A 20726-nucleotide genomic window follows, 5' to 3' on the forward strand; every position below is an offset into this window, starting at 1 on the left:
ATGTAACACCCAAATCACTGTCCAGTCACAGAAGATTCAAACAGAAAAGAGTGATGAGAGGGTTCACAGTAGATGAGAGTCCGCCGTGTGATTTCCGAAGGAAATCCGTCATTCTACCTCCATTGACAAACACAGCCCGACATGGATGAGGTCTCGACCGTGTATACTAAGGAGGGGTAAAGGAAGAGATGGATAAACTAGCTCTACTGTAAAAAAAAGGAGAAGACCGAGCCAGGCTGACTCTTGCAGAGGTAGGTCTTATCAATTCCCAGACTCTGCATATTGAATTCACCTATTGAACGGGGAATCAGAAGAATATGCAAGGTTTCTTTTTCATTCGTAATTCAAGGGGTATCTCAAGGTTGCCAAAGGCAAGGCGGGGAAGTCGAAGCCCGCGGCGCAGCATTGCTGAAACATCCAATTCCACCCCGAGCGGGATGGGGCATCGCGTGGGTATGGATTGGTTACCCGGTGTAAATAGTGGGATGCATCATGGAGAACAAATTCTCCGCAGGACACACCCTTGGACTCTGTAGATGCAAACCCGGGGCATCGAGGTTGTGAGCACACTCCTTCGAAGTGGGTGCGCGGGTGCATCACGGAAGATCCGAAAGGATCCCTCAATATCTTCGTGAATGACATGCACGGTATATCTCGGGTGGAGGAAATTACTCATATTTCAGAGTGAACAAAGACCCGGAAGTCTCGCGTGGACAGGGATTAAAAGGCAACAGCAGAGTGCCGAACCCCTCAGTATGGCCGCGCAACCTTCCGCTGCTCACCGAGCCCGGTGACAGGGTCACGCATCTCCTTCCAGCTGATCGGGAACATCATATTTCCAGCCTCGCTGCGGGCCATGACCACGCCGAGATCATTCCGGGCCGTGGTGAGGTAGTAGAAGCTCTGGTCGCCGAGCGAGATCACCGACCCGCGGACAATATCGCCAACGCGGAACATCTCGTCCATAACCACGCGGTCCTTCTCGACAGCACGGACATCCTCCTTACGGATGAGTGCCTGGAAGCGCAGCTCATCCGTGCTGCTATGGTTTTCCGGATTAGCGGCGGAGGTGAGAATGGAGGCGACGTTGTCGTTGTCCGAGGTGGCATGAGCAGGATCGGTGCTCTGTGCTTGGACATCATCGAGAACGACAAGAATAGAGACGGTGGCTTGACGCTTCTGCACGCGAGTAACCCGAGCGAGGACAATGGAGTCAACAGCGGGCAGAGTGTTGTATCTTGTCTTCTGCTTTGCGGCAGGTGTGGTGCCAGAGCTAACTACAGGGGCTGAAACTGCTTGGTTTACACCTGCAGTCACTCGGGACACTCGCAGAGTTGATTTATTTTCTGTCTTTGACTGGGCGGGATCAACGATGACAGGGCCGGCGATGGAGGCGTAGATGTTGGATTGCTGAACATGCGTGCCTGGTCCTGAGAGATATGCAGAGACAGGGCCTAGGCGTTGCCCTGGAATAGCCACAGGTGGAAGAGAGCTTGTCATTGTGGTGGTGGCCCTTGGGGGCTTGAAATTGCAGATATCAAAGTGGAAGGTTCCGGTGGTAGCAACGGAGGGATTTTTCTGCCGGGAAGCTTGCTCGGCGCGGAAGTAGGTTTCCCCGCCACGGCCTGGTTGGAGCGAAATAGCATCTATAGGAAGAATGAAACGACGGTATGTTTTGTAAATTCCTGGAATTCTGATAACCAACGACCACCTAGTTACTAAATAATGCCCTTGCGGCGCACAGAGAGGAATTAATTATGAAGGGCCCCATATCTAGCATGAATACACGGTGTATGCTTGGAAACAATGAAGAGACAGTGGCACCGGCCCAAGAAATTCGAGAATCAGGACGCGGAAAGGAGAGGGGAAAAAACAATAATAGAAAAGGCCCTGACCACTCCAAATGCCCGCTGACATAAAAACGGAATTCAATGGATTCAATGCCCATACAAACACCCAGGTAAGAAAGAAGAAAGACAGGAAGAGATAGGGAGGAGAAAATCGAGATGGCCGACGGGTAACGAAAGGACCGAACAGACAAATTGCCGTGTACACACGAGTAATTAACTTGCATATTTCTATGCCTCAACCAAGGTCTGCTTGGGACCCGCTCCGAGTAATTCCAGGCATCGTCGTGCAAGCGCAATGACTTCGCCTTCGCCATCGTCCCCGTCCTCCGCGTCCGACTCAATGTTCTTGTCGGAGATCGTCCTCACCATCTGCACTACGTCCTCAGACCGGGAGATATATCCGATCAACTTCTTGTCTTCGGATTCGAGAAGCTGCAGAAGGGTCCAGATGGCAATGTGCTGGAATGTGGGGTCTCCGCTTGCAAGGAACCGCTGGAGGTAACCGTGTATCCCTCCATTCGGATCGGCCCAGTCACGGACAAAGATGGAATAATCGCCGACTAGATGATACTGTTAGCGATGGACTCGACGGTGGCTTGAACGGCATCTCAAGGTTTGATAAAAAAAACATACCCTTAGAAGATAGATTCCCCAAAGCTGCGGCACTGTTCCCTTGCACCTCAATACTCTCTGAGTTAGTCAGGGGTATTAAGACGTCAAATACGCCCAGACTAAGCAGATGAGGCTTCAGCTCATCGCTGAGAGCCAGCACAGCGATCGCCGCGGTCATTTCAGATTGGACGGTTAGTGGCACCCGAAGGACCAGATCCTTGCATTTTTGAACAGCACCAGCTTGCAATACAAGTTCCTTGTTGCGATCGGAGCTGGCTGCAAGATTCCGGAGAGTGGAAATTGCGTGGCATTGAATCTCCTCGTTATCAGTTGAGCCCAAGAGGTCGACCAGAGGCTTTAGGAAGCCGGCTTCAATAATAGGGGACTCGTTGAGCGGATGAATAGAGATGTTACGGATGCAAGCCACAGCCGAAAGGATCAGAGGAAGGTAGGAAGATTGGAGGAGACGGAGGAGCGGAGAAAGACCTTTGGCACGAACGATCTCCAGTTGGTATTTCTCATCGGAGGCGAGGTTACGTAGAGCAAGCGCAGCTTGGCATTGAACCTTGGGGGTGGAGGAGTCCATCAGGTGGACCAAAGATTGAACCAGTCGAGACTCAGTTTGGGCGAGTCGCTTGCGATTTGTCGAGTCAACGGCAATGTTGCTGAGGGCGGTTGTGCAGTAATATTGGACATCAACGTCGGGGGAAGAGAGGAGATGCACGAGAACAGGAATGGCACCGGCGTTGACAAGTTGCTGGCGGTTATCATCTGATTCCTTGGGTTAGTGGTTTGCCCCTGGATGTCTCTGCTGGGCGTCGGCAGGGCTTGGACGAAATGCGACTTACCGGAATGGGTCATGTTGAGAAGCGCGCCTGTCGCATTGCGCTGAACGCGCATGTCCTTCGATTTAGCGAGGCGGATTAGGGGGCCCAGTGCTCCTGAACGAGCGATCTTCGCCTTGTTTTCCTCATGGGTTGCCAGGTTCGTAATACATCCGACCGCATTGCATTGTACCTCGACATTCGGCGACATCATCTGGCGGATCAGAGGGGCCAGCCCTCCGAGGGCGACAATCAAGACTTTGTTCTCCGCTATAGCTAGGTCAGCGGTCGGGGACGGTAAGTCGCGGAGCGGATCAGGGGTGCGGTGCATACCATTGACGGCCAGGTTGCCTAACGCCGCACTGGCGGCTCGTTGAACCTCAATATCGGAACTCTGGAGCAGGAACAGAATTGGTTCGAGCGTGTCCCGATCGACTTCGCGCACATCTGGAGACCGGTGTCAGACGAATATTCCCACTTCCAGGGGCCCATTTCCTTGGCCTACCTCGCTCGGTGATCTCCGCAAATGTCAAGCTAGCGCTTCGCTGCAAATCGACATTATCGGAGTAGACGAGGGTGCTGAGCGCTTGAAGCGGCTCTCCCGCAAAGAAATCGGTTTCGGTACGCTATAAAGAGAGAAAGGGGAGAACCCCCGTTGAGTTAGCAGACGTGCGAGGGAAGTGGAAACAAGAACCCGCTCCCCCCGATCGGGGCAGAGGGAGCGTGCATCGCGAATGCGAGACAGCCGCGGACGGGAACATACGTTTTCCAGGTATCCCAGCAAGTCAGAGACTGCTTCTCGTTCATTATCTGCGAGGGTGGTTTCGTAGATGCCATCCCGAGAACGGCCTCCACCTAGGCAGGCTGTGATATGACACCATCGGTCGACCGCCGACAGGCACGACAGACAGGTGGTCACGATTCCACTCATGCCTCCTCAACAGGACTGCATCAGGGCCGTGCGGCTGGGCAAGTGTACGAGGAGTGAAGGTCGAGGGCGTCCAGCGATGCACCGAAGAAATCGGTGAGGGGAGAGGGGGGAGGGGGGGGATCTGCCAGAACGAGGGGAGGCTGGAGGCTGGAGGCTGGAGAAGACGGGCAACGTCGTTGCATACACCCGTGTCAAGCTTCGGGACGGGAACACAGAGCAGGCGCGTGATAAGGGTGAGGAAGTTGAGCTCGGATCGGATCAAGGCCTGTGGCCTTCAAGAAGTAAGGGCGATCGGAGGGAAGGAAAGATGGGAGAGGGAGGGGGTGGAGAGGATGGAGGTTGCAGAAGCTCACTAGCGTTGGCCCCGTCTATCAGGCTATCGGGCTCAGACTATCAAGGCTATCACACCCCGGATACGTCGAGCACTCGACCTTTGTACGGGGGGACACTCGGGCTCGGCAGTGATGAAGAAACTGAGAGATGCGCCCGCGGGTCTCTTTTGAGGTTGAGGTTTGATGTTTTGATGTTTCTTTTCTTTTTCCGGTGCGATGATTTATGGGGTTGCTTTTCCTTTTATTTTTCCTCGCGCCTAGATTATAGGCCTTGAAGGTCCAGGATCCGACTGAGTCCTCGCAGTTCGACCTAGGCAAGCTGCCGGGTTATGACGGGCCGCAAGCTCTTCCCCTAAGCGGACGGTACCCGCCTATTGTGGCGCTTGGGTTTCATTCAACCCAATTTCCCTTTCCCTCCCGGATCTCTCATGTGAAAATATAGATAGATAGGTCGAGAGAGACACGCATATCCATGTCTGTATATGAACTGTACACGAGAATCTACGAAAAATCCAATTTCATGCAATCGGACGTGAATGGAGGTCATGCCAGCCATCCGCTCGTGCTGGAGAAACCCGACTAGGAACTTCCGCGCCCACGACACTGCCACTGGGAAACTTGGCAACACCCGAAGTATAAGAACCGTTGATCCTCTGATCCGTTGTCTACAACCCAGCCTTCGCAAATCCATGCCCAATACACAGCGTCTTTCACTCCATCAGTATGTCGTCGTATCGCTAGTGGTTTGCTAGGATCGTCCATGTCGTCGATAGGTGACATACTGTGCCGTTGTCCCCCCGGGGGGGGGACTATACCGCCCGAACGGTATCTGTGACTACCCCCTATATACATTCTATATTTCGGAGTATAGAGTATATACTGCAAGGGCATGTTGAGTGTTTCTAGTTTCTTGGATTCATTTTCCTCCTTCGCGTCTCTCTCTCTCGGGTCTCTTCTACACAGACATCCAGACCGATCCCGATACATTGGAATCTAGGTACCGGTATACCCCCGATCCTGTCCTCGGTCGAAGCCGATAAGAGGATCTATGGAGGGACAGGAGAGTTTCGGGATCTGGAAACGGGCGATGGAAGCCCCCTCCTGGACCTTTCTATTCTCGGGTGCCGCGATTGCTGTTTCTCTCGTCCCTTTTCACTTGCTCTTTCTCTTTCTGCTTCCCGAGGTCCGTGCAGACAGGGGTCCAATGACGACGGATCGTCTCTGTTCGCCCGTGTGATTCCTCTAGTGACGCAGGTGATCACCGGACGGATGATCCGCGTGAAAAGAGGGCGACGGCAGCGGAGGCGCGGTATCTCGAGGTTTCCCGGTATACATCACATGAAGGGGCGATCCACTCGGGGACTCTCACCAGCGGACCAGACAGACCAAACAGACCAGACAGGCCCGACATCCATGTAAATCTCGACCCCCGACGATATCACCATGTCACTCCATATATATCCCCAGGTACTGGCTGATCTCTTGATCTCCGACATCTACCAGGCACCCGCGGAACCAGCAGGCGAGTGGCGGGCTTTCCAAGATCGGCGCCCAGAGTCTCCCCCAATCATGCGGGCCGGCTAAAACCGACGCAACTCGGGCCGGAAGAGGCTATTTCCCCGCAAAAAAGAAGAGGCGACAAAGACGCACGGCAGCGGCCAAAATCCAAAATCCAACCTCAGACAGGCTCAGATGATCGCACGACTGAACCCGCTGGGAGCCGCGCCGAGTCCGAAGATCACAATGACGGCGCTGTAGATTCCAGAATCCCACGTTCCCCGTCGTCCACTCACCACGCTCGCGACGATTTTCTGACGTAGATCGGTGCTCCAGACCCAACGGACCGAAGACCCTTTGCGAGTCGATGGCCCCATCGCGAACCATGTTCGATGGCCTGCGAAAAAACCGGTGAATCTCCTCGATTGCGCTCTAGCATCCGCCCATTCGAGCCGGGCTTTGGGCCCTTTCTGTAGCCCCGCGCCCTCGAGGAGCCGTCGTCTTCGATTCTGCTTCACGTCCTCGTCGCTGCTGCTCGCTGACTCCCCCGTATCACCGTTTCGCAACTTCGCCTCCGCAAGCCAGAACCAACGCCGCCCCCTCCCCCTCGTTGCCCCATTCCCTGCCCATTCTTCGTCTCGTGCCAACCTTCGCTTCTCCCCCGCCCTCTGCTCTTTTCCACCCGCTTCTTCTTCTTCTTCTTCTTCTTCTTCTTCTTCTTCTTCTTTCGTCTCATCCTCTCCTCCGCTCATCCCTCCATCCCTCCATCCCTCCATCCATCTATCCCTCCAGCCTCCCGCGCTGGGAACATTGCCCGCTATTCTTCTTTCTTTCTAGTATTTTCTGTCTTTGTTCCACCCGCGCTCCACGATGCCCTGGTAAAAGCCGCCGCCGTGAGCCACTTCCTCAGCCCAGTTGCAGATCCCACTCTCCAAACTAGTGACGTCCCCTTTGAGCGCCCCTCTCCTCGCAATTCTGCTCAATCCTTTCCCCATTGCCCGTTCAGCAGCGCCCCAGAACGTGATTCCATTTGCGTTGTGTCGCGTGCTGCAGAGACCATAACCAACCATCTCGCACGCTTCCCAGACAACGAGTTGGCAGACACTCACCCTCATGTCGGCCTCAACCGCCACCGCCTCCGCCTCGCTTGCCGACTCGTCTCGCCCGGGGCGACTCCGCCGCCTGAGCCAGCTTCGTGCCTACACCCAGAATCTTTCCCATTCCTCCCCCAGCAGTGGACAGCGGTCGCGCACTGGCCTGAGTAGTCGTGTGCCTTGGTTGTCACCATCGTCCCCATCGGGCCCAGAGTCCTTCCCGGTGGAGAGCTCCACTCCTCCAGGTCCCGACAGTGACCAACCAGCCCTCTCTCGCTACACCTCTGCACCCACCACGAGCTCCCACGGCCTCGGCGTCGACACACAAACGTCATCGGCCGATTCATCGCGATCAACTCCTCCCAACGAACTAATCCAGTCGCAATCCCACGCCCCGTCCCAGCCCGCCAATGCCATGGCACGACTCAGGAGTCTTTCCGCCGTCCAGGGCCGACCGCCGCGAAATCTGGGGCGCATCACGACCCCGGACGCTCCAACCTCTTCCCCAGAACCCCCTTCCGCCGGGGGCGATGCGCCCGACGTCTCTGGCAGCACCCCGGTAGATGCTCAGTCGTCGTCGCCGCCGAAACCAAAACAGAAGGCGACCATTCGATTTTTTCCTTACCAGGAAACCTTCCAGAGCTCGCGACCCTCCTTACCTTTTGTCCCAATCACTCGCACGCTACCTTCCGAGAGCTGTGTGATTCGAGTCGGCCGTTATTCCGAGCGCGATGGGATTCCCATTCCAAACCCCGTCGAACCATCGGATGCCCCCGTGGGCTTCAAGTCTAAGGTAGTCAGCCGTAAACACTGCGAGTTCATGTACACAAACGGCCAGTGGCATATCAAGGATGTCGGAAGCTCGTCGGGCACTTTTCTGAATCACATGCGGTTGAGTCAGCCGAATATGGTCTCGCGACTGTATTCGATCAAGGATGGCGATATTGTGCAGCTGGGAATTGATTTTCGGGGAGGCGAGGAGATGATCTTCCGATGTGTGCGAATTCGAATCGAATGCAATCGATCCTGGCAGCAGCAGCCTAATGAGTTCAAGTAAGTCACACTCTTCTCAATTATTCAGCACAATCGACCCTTCGGACATGGAGCTAACCATTGGAACAGCAAAAATACCGAAAGCTTAATCAAGAACTTGGGCAAAGGTGATACTGCCGATTATTCAGGCTGTCGAGAATGTTCGATTTGCCTCGGCTCGGTCTTGGTTCGTCTGCCCTTCCTCCTATCCCCTTACGTCCAAAAACAGGTTCAGGTGCTAACTGTGACGCAGCGGCCTTATCAGTGTTTATTCATGGCAGCTTGTGCGCACGTTTGGCATTACAAATGTATCAGTCGCTTGCTCCACTCACCTGACTACCCTATGTTCCAGTGTCCCAACTGTCGTGCCTTCACTGACCTCAGCGCTGAGGTTGACGACACTAATGATGTCGACCACGAGAAGGGAGAGAAGACGCCTGCAGATGGAGAAGCTGATGCCCTAAATGTCTCAGAAGGTCGTCCATCGGAGCCACAACTTGAAACCGAGGAGACTCCTCCCAACGGGACCGGGCCGCAGCAGGTGTCCGCTTCGTTGGGGACCCACGCCGAAGAACCAGACTTGGCGACAGATGTCGAGAATCTGCATCTGCAAGATGACCAACAAACTGGAGCTGATCTGGACGATGGACGTAGCTCAAATTCTCCCGCTCCTAATACGAGCAACGACGATCTTGCCCGCAGTGCCACCATTAACATCCCGGGTTGGCAACCAACACAGCCCCTCAATGTCCCCTCTAGTCGACAGTCACATCTTCGTGCCGATACCCCTGTTCGATCGGAGACTTCTGACGACAACCCTTTGACTCCCCGAAATGACTCCGGTCCGCTTGCCTTCGATGGCCGAGCAGGCATGCCATAATACGCTTGTCACGAGGGATCCCTTGACCCAACCCTTCCCCCAATATTCACGAGGATCTCATGAGCCATTTAATTGATCCCTTTCTCTTTTTGTGTCACACTTGGACATTTATTTACATTGAGCTGCCGTCTTTCATTGCATTCTGCTAAACCGCTCCATTTCTATATCCAAGCGGAACCCCCGCCCCGAGGTGTCCGGGGGGGGGGGGGGGGGGGGTTCAGTCTGGGTTGGTTCCTTTGGTTTATACATCTACTGCATTCTCCGATAGCGTTCATACTCCCCGTCTAATTCCACTGTTCATGGCACGCTGGCGTTTCCATCATGTCCATCTTGTTCATTCAATTGTCTCCTTGCCTAATCGTTGGTCTATCTTGATCACTTATCTCTTATGCATTTTCCCTTACCCTGTCATTTTTGATATACCCTACTGAGCAGGCCGGACTGTCATTGATTCTTGGTGGATCGATCTTTTAGGCGAACTAGGAACCTGCTTTTGGTGGCTTTCTGTGTTTCCTGCCATTCCCGTCGTAGACCAGGTTTGATCTCTGATATACCTTTTCATCTGTTGCAAACATAATAGAACACTGTTGTGCCGAAAACCTATGATTGCCATAATCCCCCCGAACGTACGCAGGTATTATAGTCGCTAGTCAAAAAAGCCTCTTCAATTACTGACTTCTAGTGAAAACCTACATAGATGTTGTTTCTCTAACTCATCTTGCCCCGAACCCTACCGTTACCTCTACTCAGGTTCCGACTATGCATTTCGGAAGATAGTAGAAGATGCGAAATGGTCGGCTCATGATGAGCACAAAAACTTATGGTTAATCTACGTGACATTTCGCTATGTGGGAAAAAGACTGACAAACCAGAGCCGAGACCGGCTAGCAAGAAAATGGGCCCATATCATCACTCCATCGCCTCTCCATCACTTTGCATTAGCGTGTGATGCCTACAACCCAGAAGGGTTGCGCGGGCGGTGTAAGGCTTTACTGGCATAATGCATGACGGCATATTGAAGCACTAATCTGGGAACGGTTAAACTAACCAGATATAGCAATTGGCAGGTCTTGATATCCAACATCAATCATAAAAAGCCTGAAAAAAAAAAAAAAGATGCGCACCAACTATAAGCCACCAGCTACAGCGGCATGCCTCACCTGGTCTGTATTCTAGTCCATTATCTTGGTATACAGAATTTTTAACACTACTATTCGAATTGCAGCCGGGCAGCCAAAATCCGATGCGATGGACGACAACCCTGTAGTCGAGTAGGATCCCGCGCCCCGTATACATGTCTTTCGACCACCATAATCTGACCTCAACTCTAGTGTACCTCGAGAGATTTAACGTGCTCATATCGTCCCAGTCAGCGTGGTGGTATTCGGCGCCGACCGAAACATGCCTTGCAATACATCGTCACCCCTCTCCCTTCAGCTCAGACAGACTCCGTACTCCAGGCTGGCTATAGTCTGCAGCAAAGGCCATCAATTCCCGACCAAAGCATTTCATCCTCAGGGCAAACATCGGAAACACAGAGTATAGAAAGCGTTATCAATTTGCTGACACCCTTTCATGGGATTCAAAATCTGGGTGTTCCCCGGCACCTTTCCCCTGTCAGTCCTTGGACTCAAGCTTCAGACCCAAGTAATGATAGAGCTGTATCCACCTATATACGCTCATATGCCTCGGATGAAGAAATGTAGGTGAAGAAGTCTTTCTGGAACCCTTCATTGATGATACCTAACGACCCACTGCAGAGTGAAAGGGTACTATATATATATCCACTCTTTTTTACCTCTCCTCACATCACCTGAAAATAATTATCTGCATGACAAGCCTATCACGATCAATCTTCAGCAGAGCACAGATGGCTTTCCTGATAGGTCATCTCTGCCACACTGGCCAAAATCCTCATTTACACTGGCTATCTCCGCCATCCTGACATTGATACCGCTACCGACTGAAAAACAGCCATTTGCGGAATCAATCGTATTGTCGCGAAGAAAACTTGCACAGCTCTATGCAGAAGCTGCATTTGATGAGGTAGAAAATGAGCTTGATCGAACCTCTACTGCGAACTGTCACCCAAGCGATAGCTTCGGTGAAAAGATTGATTCCACCACCTCATCTCGACTTTACCCTATTCTCGCACTTACTTTATTAAGCGTCTATGAGTATTGCCAGAGAGGCAATATATCCCGTATGCGCAGCCGAGCAAATCAAGCAGTGACTGCGGCTATGGACCTATCTCTGCATAATCTGGGCCATACAGCGACAGAGGCAGAGCGCCGTGCATGGTGGAGTGCTGTAAGCTCGGTCTTACGAAACTATCTTTGAAAGCTAGCTGACTTTTCCTTAGATGTTAGTGCTTTACCTGTCCTCTATCGATCATCAAACCGTAAGTCCGCTGCTCCGAAAAAACATAATGGTAATATATTGAGTCAGACACTGAGTGATACTAGCCACCGGTCATATCTCTTGCTGATGAAAGGATCACTACACCTTTCCCTTCGTTCCAAGAGTCGTCAGAGGTACTGCGGATTCTGTTTTTCTGTAATCTGTCTCTTTTGTTGACTTTGAATTAGCCTCAGCCATGGCCGTTGCTCCTGGAGTCGGAAGAATCGATCATATCTGTCTCGAGCACTTTGAATGACTGTCTTGTGAACCCTCCGAATAATGCCCTGCCATCCGACCTATCTGAAAATATCATGCAACTCGATTCGCATTTATCAATGCTGCTCAAAAGGTCGGCTCCTCCACCACAGCCCACGTCCAAGACAGGGCCTGATGCCATGGCCGCACGGTCTATGCGCCTGATTTCAAGTCTACTGATTCACTCGTAAGTTGTTAAATCGGCTCCAATATCTCCTTCTTTCAACTCTGTGATTTTCTGATATCTTGGATTTTCTAGCGCGCGGATACGACTGCATCGTGCCCGTGCTTTCATGGATATTCCCATGTTTCTGGAAAAGCACTGTGACCTTTCCGCAATCGAAGATCAAAGGAGAGCAACATTGGTATTTGATCCAGTACAATCTGAGTGCCTTCATACAGACTTCCCTTTTTCAGAACAGGAGTCTTCTCTCATATGCCTCAAATCCTCACTAGCCATAGCCCGCGCTCTTGAAAACTTGTCATTGACAGATATGCATTGGGATAAATTTCAATTCCCAAGAGCCGAGAATACAGCCACAGGGTGTAACCCGGCACCTTGTTTACTACCATATTTTGTTTGCGGAGCTATGCAAAGCTCATATGTGTTGCTCATGTCTTATTATCGCATGCGGGCAGCGTTGTTGTCAGATGCTATTGTGCCTCACTACTACATGCTCAGTCATCCAGAAAATGGCTCGGAAGTCGAAGATGTAGAGCGATTAATGCGCGAGCTTCGACAGGGCCTTGAGTCTATTCTTGGCGCAATGAAAGTGGCTCGGATGTTTGAAGGAGTGGGCGGGATGAGCCAAGAGATCCACGTCGCATATCAATCCGCTTTCATGAGCGACTCGTGGCCAGCGAACAGAAGAAATTAAATAGATTTTCAGCTTCTTATTCTATTCATGAGTCTTTAGATACTTAACTCAGTTCCGAATAATGAGCTTTATCCCGAGCCTCTCTATAAATTAACGAAGCTTAACGAAGCAACTTTGACTTGCATATATTTAAGTGTGAAAGAGCTGAAAATGCATGCTGGGTTGTTTATGTTTGGCTAAGAATGAGCAACAAGAAGGCTTGTTGCAAGTGACAGGAAATTTGTGGTGTGATGATGCGCAAAACTTCAAAGAGTAGTCGCCAAAACTCATTTAGAAAGAGCTTGGAAGCCCTGGAGAAGGTCTTGCTGTAGGTCACCAGCATCCTCCAAGCCGCAGCTAATACGAAGTAGCCTAGGGTCGCATGTTGCATCACTCATGGCTCTCCATTCGATCAAACTTTCAACATCACCAAGGCTAGTCGCATGCTGAAAGATGAACAGCTTGCTGGGAAGACGCTTTGCATGATCAGCACTCTTGAGCCAGATAGCAAAGACTGGCCCAAACCCTCCAGCCATCTGCTGTTGTAGCCATCCATCCTCGAGGTCTTCCTCCTGTAATGAGGCATGTCGAATGCTGTCAACAACACGCCCGACGACGGAGGACGGATCACGCATTTCCTTATGAATCCAGTTCACTAGGCGTTCGGCAGTTTGAGATTGCTGTTTCACACGGAGCTGAAGCGTTCGAAGAGATCGAAGGCCTAGCCAGCCTTCAAGGTTTCCCATTACGTTGCCCAGGACAAGCCGCTCCGAGTAAAGCGTATCAAGCCACCCTTGGCTAACACGATCAGGATGAACCACAAGGATACCACACATCATGTCAGAATGACCTCCTATATATTTCGTACCGCTGTGAAGCACAATATCGGCGCCAAATTGCAATGGATCTTGTAAAGGGGGAGGCCCAAAAGTTGCGTCAACCGAGATGTATGCTCCAGCAGCATGAGCCTTGGCACTATAGAATGCCAAGTTTCGTGCCTCTCCGGTTGGATTGACAGGTGTCTCAATATGAATCAAGTCTCCTGGGCCCATCTGATCAAGTTGGTCGAGGCTTAGCTTTTGAACACCGGTAAGTTTGGCCATAACATCAATGTTGCCATGAACACCATGATATCCATCCCCAATAAACACTCGCTTTGGGTTCAATAGGACCATAATCGCATGGAATGCAGCAAGACCTGTCGAGTATGTCATGATCCCTCCTTTGAAAATGTTCTTGAGAACCGTTTCAAAGCGATTACTGTTGGGTCCGGAATAGCGTGAATAAACGAAAGATTCGTTAGGAGCATTGGGCTGTTCAAAATCAGCAGGAATTTCTTTTTTAAAGAAATTAGAGGATACGATATACGGACATCTTTGTTTTCGCCTAGAACAAGCTGCTCAGGGTCTCTTGAATATCGATAGTTGACTGCGAGGTGTAATGGAGGCGCAATGGCTCGGTGAGAGCTGACAAAGTCATCTGCATGTATGGCCTGAGTGGCCATCGCCATAGTGGGAAGAGCCTCGGAGAGTGTTTCAGCTGTCACGGTGGAACTTGAGTTGGATGCCATTTTGTCTCAAAGGTAAATGGGTATGCACGATGTGCGTGTGATTAAATCCTTTGACAACCACCGACTTTCCAAAACCTTGGGAAATCTTGGGAAACATTGATCTTAAATGTGACTATCTTAACTATTATTTGTTTCATTTTTGAGCTCCAACGTGGCGATGTGGGTCCTTATCAAAATCGAATACTTTTAGAATACACAGGCTACCAAAGTATACTGGGAAGTCAACTGGTAGATTGATGTCGTCGAAGCCAGGATGCCCTGGCGGTAATTAAAAACGGTTCACCGATGGAACCCCGGGATGCCGAAAAATACGTCGTACCGATCTACGGCATTTGCTTAAAATGGGTCGCCGGCTTGGCAACAGAAGGCTTCGACCAAAATGTACCATGGCACTGTGAAGCAGAGAAAATATCACAGCAAGTCCTTCATAAATACTTCGGTGTTCAATTATCCCCTGCCTCAGAGACGGTGCCTATATCAACCGAAAAAAAATTCGATTCGTTCAGGCTCATCCGAAGAAAGCAGGCCACACTTTTCCATTTCCTGACAATTTTTTCTTGAACGAAATTCCCCTCCCAAGAGGCTTTGAACCACATTGCCACAGATATCGTCCTTGGTTGGCTTAGTGACTGACGTCTCGCCGTTGGTATATCCGCTGTGAGATTTCCCTCAGAAGCCTTTCTGTCGCTGTATCCGCATCCAATTCCGGAGCAGTGACTAATTTTGTTATGTCAATACTTGCCAATAATATGGTCAGTCGGCGAATAGCTACACTGTTTCGGATGTGATGTGCCATGTTCTGTAGTAAGTCTACGACCTTAGGACCATGTTCATAAGGATGATCGGTGGGACGCCAATCTCCATAGATCTTAAACCCGTTGTTTATTAAATCGTATGTGGGACCGAAGGCGAAGTGCTCTGTCCGGAGACCTAGGATGGCGAAAGTTCCAGACTTTCCCTGGACCGTCTCATTACTATCAGGTATTCTGCGATACAAAGACATGCAAGCTTTGTAATTTACTCGCAATTGTACCTCAATCATGGCGATTGCACAATTGAGGCATTGCATATAACTGGAATAATGCGATCCTGTTGCCACCATTTATCGCATCTGAGTATCGGAGCGCAAAAGCCAAAAGGGGGGAGGGGGGGAACTAGCAACTGTGCTAAGAGAGTAATATCTCATATCTAGCCTGCTGTAAATGCTTTGCTATGTGGCAATGTCAAGGTTATTTCTTTAAGGCAAGATCCTGAATCTTTGCAAGCCAATGCAACTCTAAATTCTGTTTTCATCCACCATAATAGTATGTGAACTATGTCTATCAACAAACAGCGAATATCTAACATGAAAATATTTGTGCCTATGCGGAGTATATGCGTAACCAAGAGGAATGAGACAAATCACAATGTGACAGCAGACACAGCAACTAGAGAACAAAAGCGCAGGCCTTTATTTCGTATCATCTGTTGCCCCCTTTCAAGCTCCCTGGCTCTGCGAGACGCTTGGAATGTCCTCACCCTTGAGGTAGTTCTCGAACTCTCCAATTTGCTTCCCGCCTTGGATCCAGCGTTGGCGATACGCTTCCCGCCGCTGCTCGGCCAACTGGTTAAGAGCTGGCCAGTAAGTCTTATGATCATACTTGAATTCAACATCACCGCCAACAGACTTCATAAGGTGGCTGGGGGGCACATGTTGACGGAGGTCCTCGTTGAACTTGAGCTTCTGGCGAGTCTGTGGGTCGATGAAAGGGGTGATCAACTTGAAGAAGCCCCAGATAACGAAAGGTACTATATTAGATCGAATGATTAGCAAGAGTATTGAAACAACAAGCATCCTCTACATACCGTTAATGACTAGAGCGCGTCCAAGTCTCTCGGGATAATGGTTCTGGAGAATGTCTAGAGTCTGCTTAGCCTGGCCAATCGACGCATTCTGTCCGGACTTGGTCTCATTGAAGTTCACAAGAAGCGCCAGCGTTTCTTGATCAGGGCCCATGAGATCAATGACTCGTTCAAGCATGAAAACGAGGTGTTGAATCTGGCGTTCGCTCTTCTCCGTATTCTGGTTCGAGGGCAGAAGGTACAGACACGGCCGGCCGTGGATATCAAAGCCCATAATGACTTGCTTTCCCGTCTCATTTTCAATCGAGATATAGTCGGGCGTCAGCTTTTCCATGCCGTATTCTCGGCGCCAGGTCAACGTGCGCTGGAGTCGAGTCTCAGCTTCCGCCACGTTCCACTTTGTGGCTCGTAGGTATCGAAGGAGACATTCGCGGGTCAACCACATACGCTCGTCATCTGTGATCGGAGCTGTTGCGGCATTCTTCTCGGCTTTCGTGGGCACGGCAGTCCAGGAAGAGACCGTCTTCAGGACAGTCTCATACTTGGCCTGCTGGTCCGCAGTGAGTTTGGCGGGCCCTTCGGGTTTGGCGGTATCCAGAGGCTTCGGGAACGGTTTTTGAATCAAGCCATCGGCGGCGGAGGTTGGGAGTTCTAAGTCAACGGGACTGGGGGTTGAGATAGCCGTGGTTTGTACCTGATCGTTCGAGGCCGGCTCTTGCAACGGAGTTGCTGGCTTTCCGGATTCTCCATTGGGTGTCGGAGGCACGGCCGTAGCGACCTCAGCGGAATCATGGGCTGTCATTGCAATTGAGAGGAGTGGTTTGATCGACGGCAGGGAGTATCCAGACAAGTGATCTGATCCGGGGTTCACAATCCCAACAGCTAGCAGATTCTCGCGAGTGCAGCGATTGGACGGGAGGCAGATCAACTGGCCCACCTGGCGCTGTCGCCAAATCGGTTCGCATATTAACTCTTTCCAGTTCCAGCCGCCGCATGTTATGTCAGCAACACGTCTGTCACGCGTCTCGCGCGTCGCAGCTTGAAGTACTCGCTGAACCCTCCGCACTTGACGACTCCTTCGACCACATCGCAGCAACATGAGTGACACGGCCACGGAGCTCAATGAGCTCTTTGCGGCCTCCTACCCAGATGGCCTTCCGAAAGATGTTCTTGCCGAACTCCAATCCATCTTGCGGGTTCATTTGATCACCGCGGAGGAGCTCTTCTACAAATGGGAATCCTACAGCATGAAAATGGGCGAAGATGTCAAATTGACCCTTGATACAGTACGGGGCTTCAAACAAGATGTCCAGGAATCACTGGAGCGTGAAAGCCGCGGAAAGACTGGTCGCCAGACAGAGAAGAGGACTGCAGTCACTGCAACCCCGCGTGGAGCAGCGGGGGGTGATGTATTCGGAATGTACGTTAGATATGGCTGCCATCCGTGTAATCCAGGCGTAAGCCACTAACGATGTGTCGCGATTTTCAGGTTGGACGAATTGACGCCGAATGCCTCCAATGGCCGACCTTTACGGAGTGCCCCCGGCTCAGTCAAGCGAAAATCGGATTTCTCTTCACCAGCTACGCCCAAGGTCGGACGAATCGATAAAAATGGCTCTCCGATGGGCTCAAAGACCCCTGGTTCTGTGATGAATGGCACTGCTGCTGTTCCCTTTGCCGAGCGACCTAACCCTGGACAAACCCTTGAAACACTCAATTCCCACTTGTCATTGCCGGAGACTCCTATGGCTCCATTTTCAGAAGCACGCATTCGACCAACCGCCAATACAGACCTTAAGAAGTTTGGATACAAGCCGATGGGGATGCGGCTATCCGAAGCTTCGGAGATTCTCGACGACCGAATCGACGAATTTGCAGCTATCTTCCAGAAGCATTATGACGCGGAGGAGATCACTTTTGGTAGTGCTGCTACTCAAAGTACAAGTGAAATTATTGCTGTAGGACGAATTGCCTCAGACTCGCTGGAAGGAAAACTGAACCCCGCATCCTTGGTTCTGGAAACTTCCCGTCGTACCGGAGCTGGACGGCGTATTCCTCTCAAAGTTGACTCAGTACCAGGACTGAACTTCTTCCCGGGTCAGATTGTTGCTCTCCGCGGAATAAATCCCTCTGGGGATTATTTCACAGTCAAAGAAATTCTCCCAGTCCCCCTCCTTCCACCTGCTGCATCTTCCGCTGTCACCCTGGACAATATAAATGAGCGTCTCGAAAACGGAGGTGCCAACTCTCCACTCAACGTCATGGTTGCGGCTGGTCCGTATACGGCTGACGACAACATGGAATACGAACCACTGCAGGAATTGTGCCAAAAGGCTGCAGATAGCTATGCTGACAGCCTCGTGCTGCTCGGGCCGTTCTTGGATATTGAGCATCCCCTGCTTGCTTCTGGAGACTTCGATCTGCCAGACATCAAGGGTCTTGATCCGGACACGGCTACACTGACAACCATCTTCCGCCATTTCATCTCAGCACCCTTGACACGTCTCGCACAAGCTGTACCAAGCATCACGATTGTACTTGTACCATCGGTACGCGATCTTCTCAGTCGACATGTCTCTTGGCCACAAGAACAACTGCCCAAGAAAGAGCTTGGCCTGCCAAAGCAGGTCCGCATGGTTTCTAATCCGGTGACATTGTCTTTCAATGAATGTGTGGTGGGCATGTGCTCCCATGACATTCTTTCTGAATTGCGCCGTGAAGAAGTGCTTGGTGGACGGCCCAGCGAGGGTAACCTGCTTTCCCGGCTACCAAAGTACCTAGTAGAGCAGCGTCACTTTTTCCCATTGTTTCCCCCAACTGCGAGAGCCAACCTTCCTAAGCCCGGATCTGACACTGGTTTGGCAACTGGAGCGATGCTCGATTTACCGTACATGAAATTAGGCGAGTGGTGGAACGTCCGGCCGGATATGTTAATCGTGCCCAGCATGCTCCCACCTTTCGTAAAGGTATGCTAGGCTCAACTGCACTCTCTTCCTAAAAACACAACCTCGTGTTCTTTTTTGCTAATTCTAGATATCTATAGGTCGTCGATAGTGTCCTCGTTATCAACCCAGGTACTCTGTCAAAGCGTCGTGCTGCAGGCTCCTATGCGCAAGTGGCAATCCACCCTCGTGCCGTCAGCGATGAAGAGCGAGAGACGAAGCAGCTTGACCATAAACTATATGAACGAGCCCGTGTGGACATCAATCGGATCTAAGGGGGATACCTGTAAAATCATATCGCATTCTCACCTGGCGTTGGAGGCGCAAATGTGAGCGGAGAAGGACATGGACACCCTGCCTCAATCAGGACTTCAATTTGACACGTCGAGTCCCTGGTAATAATACCCACGAAATGAATCAATGACAAAAAATAAAACCACATTAATGATGAAAATTGGTATCGTAAGCCCCCTATGCAAGCCACCATGACCGGTACTCCTGGTACTCTTATGATGGAAACGCTCAAAACAAACCAGTAGACATGACCATCAAGTAACTGAGAGCTGCTGAGACTAGCGAAGACAGACAACTCGCCGCCCGCCCATCTTCCTCCCAGCACTTCGCACCCGCACAGCCGCTGAGCTCGCGGAGGCAGCACCTCCGTTACTTCCACGTAAAGTCACTCCGGGCCCAGAGCCCACTGCTCCTGCACCCGCAGCGCCATTGGCAGCTGTGGCACCACCTCCGTGTCCTTGGCCATTTACCAAAGCTTCGAGTCCCAAGTCTCTCCATACAGCCTCACGCCTCCGGTCCATTGCCCGTGTGATTCCAAACGCAGCATGTTGGTCTGGAACCACATCGTCCTCGTCTTCGGGGTTGGGCGGTTGATATTGTGGCGGGACGTAGATGTCCTCGATCGGTAAGAAAGAGGGGATTGTGGATGGGGAGGATGAGCCATATGTCACGGCCGCATTTGCTCCACCTTGGTGACCTCCGGCGGCGGACATCGAGTGCTGTGGGTTTGCAGATGATGCAGCTGCAGTCGATGTGTGAGGACGAGTGAATTCCTCGAAGAAATCTGCCAGTCGAGGCTGATGCATGTGAATGTGGGTGGCGGAGGAATCCTTGCTCTGAATCTTTGGTCAGCAGAATTCAAGAAAAGGTCGACCATTAGCCCAAGAGAGTGATACCATGGTGTATGAAAACGTTCCAGCGCCCTGAGGAAAGTTTGATGTGGATTTCAGCCGGAGCACCGAAAATATATCAATATTAAGTATCAATGTAGTGCTTGTTGATATGAAGTGGCAGAATAGCAACAACAGACACCGCTCGACTCAAGGCGGTAAGACTGCATATGGTGCTTGACCCGACGGCAGCCATGAAAGTGAAGCTATCCATTTAGATTGAAGTCCTCTCTCAATCATAGTGCATCCTCGACGCCTATAACGACTATCCACTCTTGTAATAAATTACAAACGGCAAATTCTGCCTCCTTTGTACCGCATATGCCATTCAACCAAATTGCCAAATGATGGGATTCAGCGCTGGGATACATGATTAAACACGATAGAGAACAAGAGCGACAATATGATTTCGGCAAACAGCCATCATGTATATAGTACATGGGCATCATTTATAAAATTCATATCAACTCTGCTCTCGGTATTCGGCCCATCTCGAGCTTTACCACTCGAGAGTCACTATCACGCTTTCACGTTTCCTAGGAAGCAACTTGATGGCGATGAAAGAAAATGCTTACAGTATCCAATTGTTCATGCCTAACGCTTTTCATTGAAGTGTTTAGAATG

General features: G+C 51.1%; 9 protein-coding genes across 9 annotated transcripts; 3 read left to right on the forward strand and 6 right to left on the reverse strand.

The window, feature by feature from the left end:
* Positions 1-750: 750 nt before the first annotated feature.
* On the reverse strand, positions 751-1500 carry N7462_004469 (exosome non-catalytic core subunit CSL4; the record flags this gene model as incomplete). Its single annotated transcript, XM_057076195.1, has 1 exon — positions 751-1500. One exon carries the CDS (start codon positions 1498-1500, stop codon positions 751-753), a length of 750 nt encoding a protein of 249 aa, XP_056935700.1.
* A 578-nt stretch (positions 1501-2078) lies between these two features.
* Positions 2079-4217, reverse strand: vac8 (protein anchor VAC8; the record flags this gene model as incomplete). The annotated part of the gene is made up of 5 exons (XM_057076196.1): positions 2079-2410; positions 2484-3233; positions 3311-3733; positions 3792-3912; positions 4050-4217. The coding sequence occupies 5 exons, from the start codon at positions 4215-4217 to the stop codon at positions 2079-2081; spliced, it is 1794 nt and encodes a 597-aa protein (XP_056935701.1).
* Positions 4218-6237: 2020 nt separating this feature from the next.
* On the reverse strand, positions 6238-7041 carry N7462_004471 (uncharacterized protein; the record flags this gene model as incomplete). Its single annotated transcript, XM_057076197.1, has 2 exons — positions 6238-6847; positions 6905-7041. 2 exons carry the CDS (start codon positions 7039-7041, stop codon positions 6238-6240), a joined length of 747 nt encoding a protein of 248 aa, XP_056935702.1.
* A 118-nt stretch (positions 7042-7159) lies between these two features.
* Positions 7160-9052, forward strand: N7462_004472 (FHA domain protein; the record flags this gene model as incomplete). Its single annotated transcript, XM_057076198.1, has 3 exons — positions 7160-8193; positions 8263-8359; positions 8426-9052. 3 exons carry the CDS (start codon positions 7160-7162, stop codon positions 9050-9052), a joined length of 1758 nt encoding a protein of 585 aa, XP_056935703.1.
* Positions 9053-11293: 2241 nt separating this feature from the next.
* Positions 11294-11898, forward strand: N7462_004473 (uncharacterized protein; the record flags this gene model as incomplete). The annotated part of the gene is made up of 2 exons (XM_057076199.1): positions 11294-11362; positions 11641-11898. 2 exons carry the CDS (start codon positions 11294-11296, stop codon positions 11896-11898), a joined length of 327 nt encoding a protein of 108 aa, XP_056935704.1.
* A 953-nt stretch (positions 11899-12851) lies between these two features.
* Positions 12852-14134, reverse strand: N7462_004474 (uncharacterized protein; the record flags this gene model as incomplete). The annotated part of the gene is made up of 2 exons (XM_057076200.1): positions 12852-13877; positions 13937-14134. The coding sequence occupies 2 exons, from the start codon at positions 14132-14134 to the stop codon at positions 12852-12854; spliced, it is 1224 nt and encodes a 407-aa protein (XP_056935705.1).
* A 1477-nt stretch (positions 14135-15611) lies between these two features.
* On the reverse strand, positions 15612-16778 carry N7462_004475 (CRAL/TRIO domain protein; the record flags this gene model as incomplete). Its single annotated transcript, XM_057076201.1, has 2 exons — positions 15612-15922; positions 15980-16778. 2 exons carry the CDS (start codon positions 16776-16778, stop codon positions 15612-15614), a joined length of 1110 nt encoding a protein of 369 aa, XP_056935706.1.
* A 295-nt stretch (positions 16779-17073) lies between these two features.
* N7462_004476 (DNA-directed DNA polymerase alpha subunit POL12) lies at positions 17074-19193 on the forward strand (the record flags this gene model as incomplete). Its single annotated transcript, XM_057076202.1, has 3 exons — positions 17074-17396; positions 17466-18942; positions 19020-19193. 3 exons carry the CDS (start codon positions 17074-17076, stop codon positions 19191-19193), a joined length of 1974 nt encoding a protein of 657 aa, XP_056935707.1.
* A 297-nt stretch (positions 19194-19490) lies between these two features.
* On the reverse strand, positions 19491-20111 carry N7462_004477 (uncharacterized protein; the record flags this gene model as incomplete). Its single annotated transcript, XM_057076203.1, has 2 exons — positions 19491-20048; positions 20109-20111. 2 exons carry the CDS (start codon positions 20109-20111, stop codon positions 19491-19493), a joined length of 561 nt encoding a protein of 186 aa, XP_056935708.1.
* Positions 20112-20726: the final 615 nt, after the last annotated feature.

This window comes from Penicillium macrosclerotiorum, assembly GCF_028827735.1.
Source record: "Penicillium macrosclerotiorum strain IBT 26536 chromosome Unknown utg000003l_segment0_segment0, whole genome shotgun sequence".
Taxonomy (NCBI): domain Eukaryota; kingdom Fungi; phylum Ascomycota; class Eurotiomycetes; order Eurotiales; family Aspergillaceae; genus Penicillium; species Penicillium macrosclerotiorum.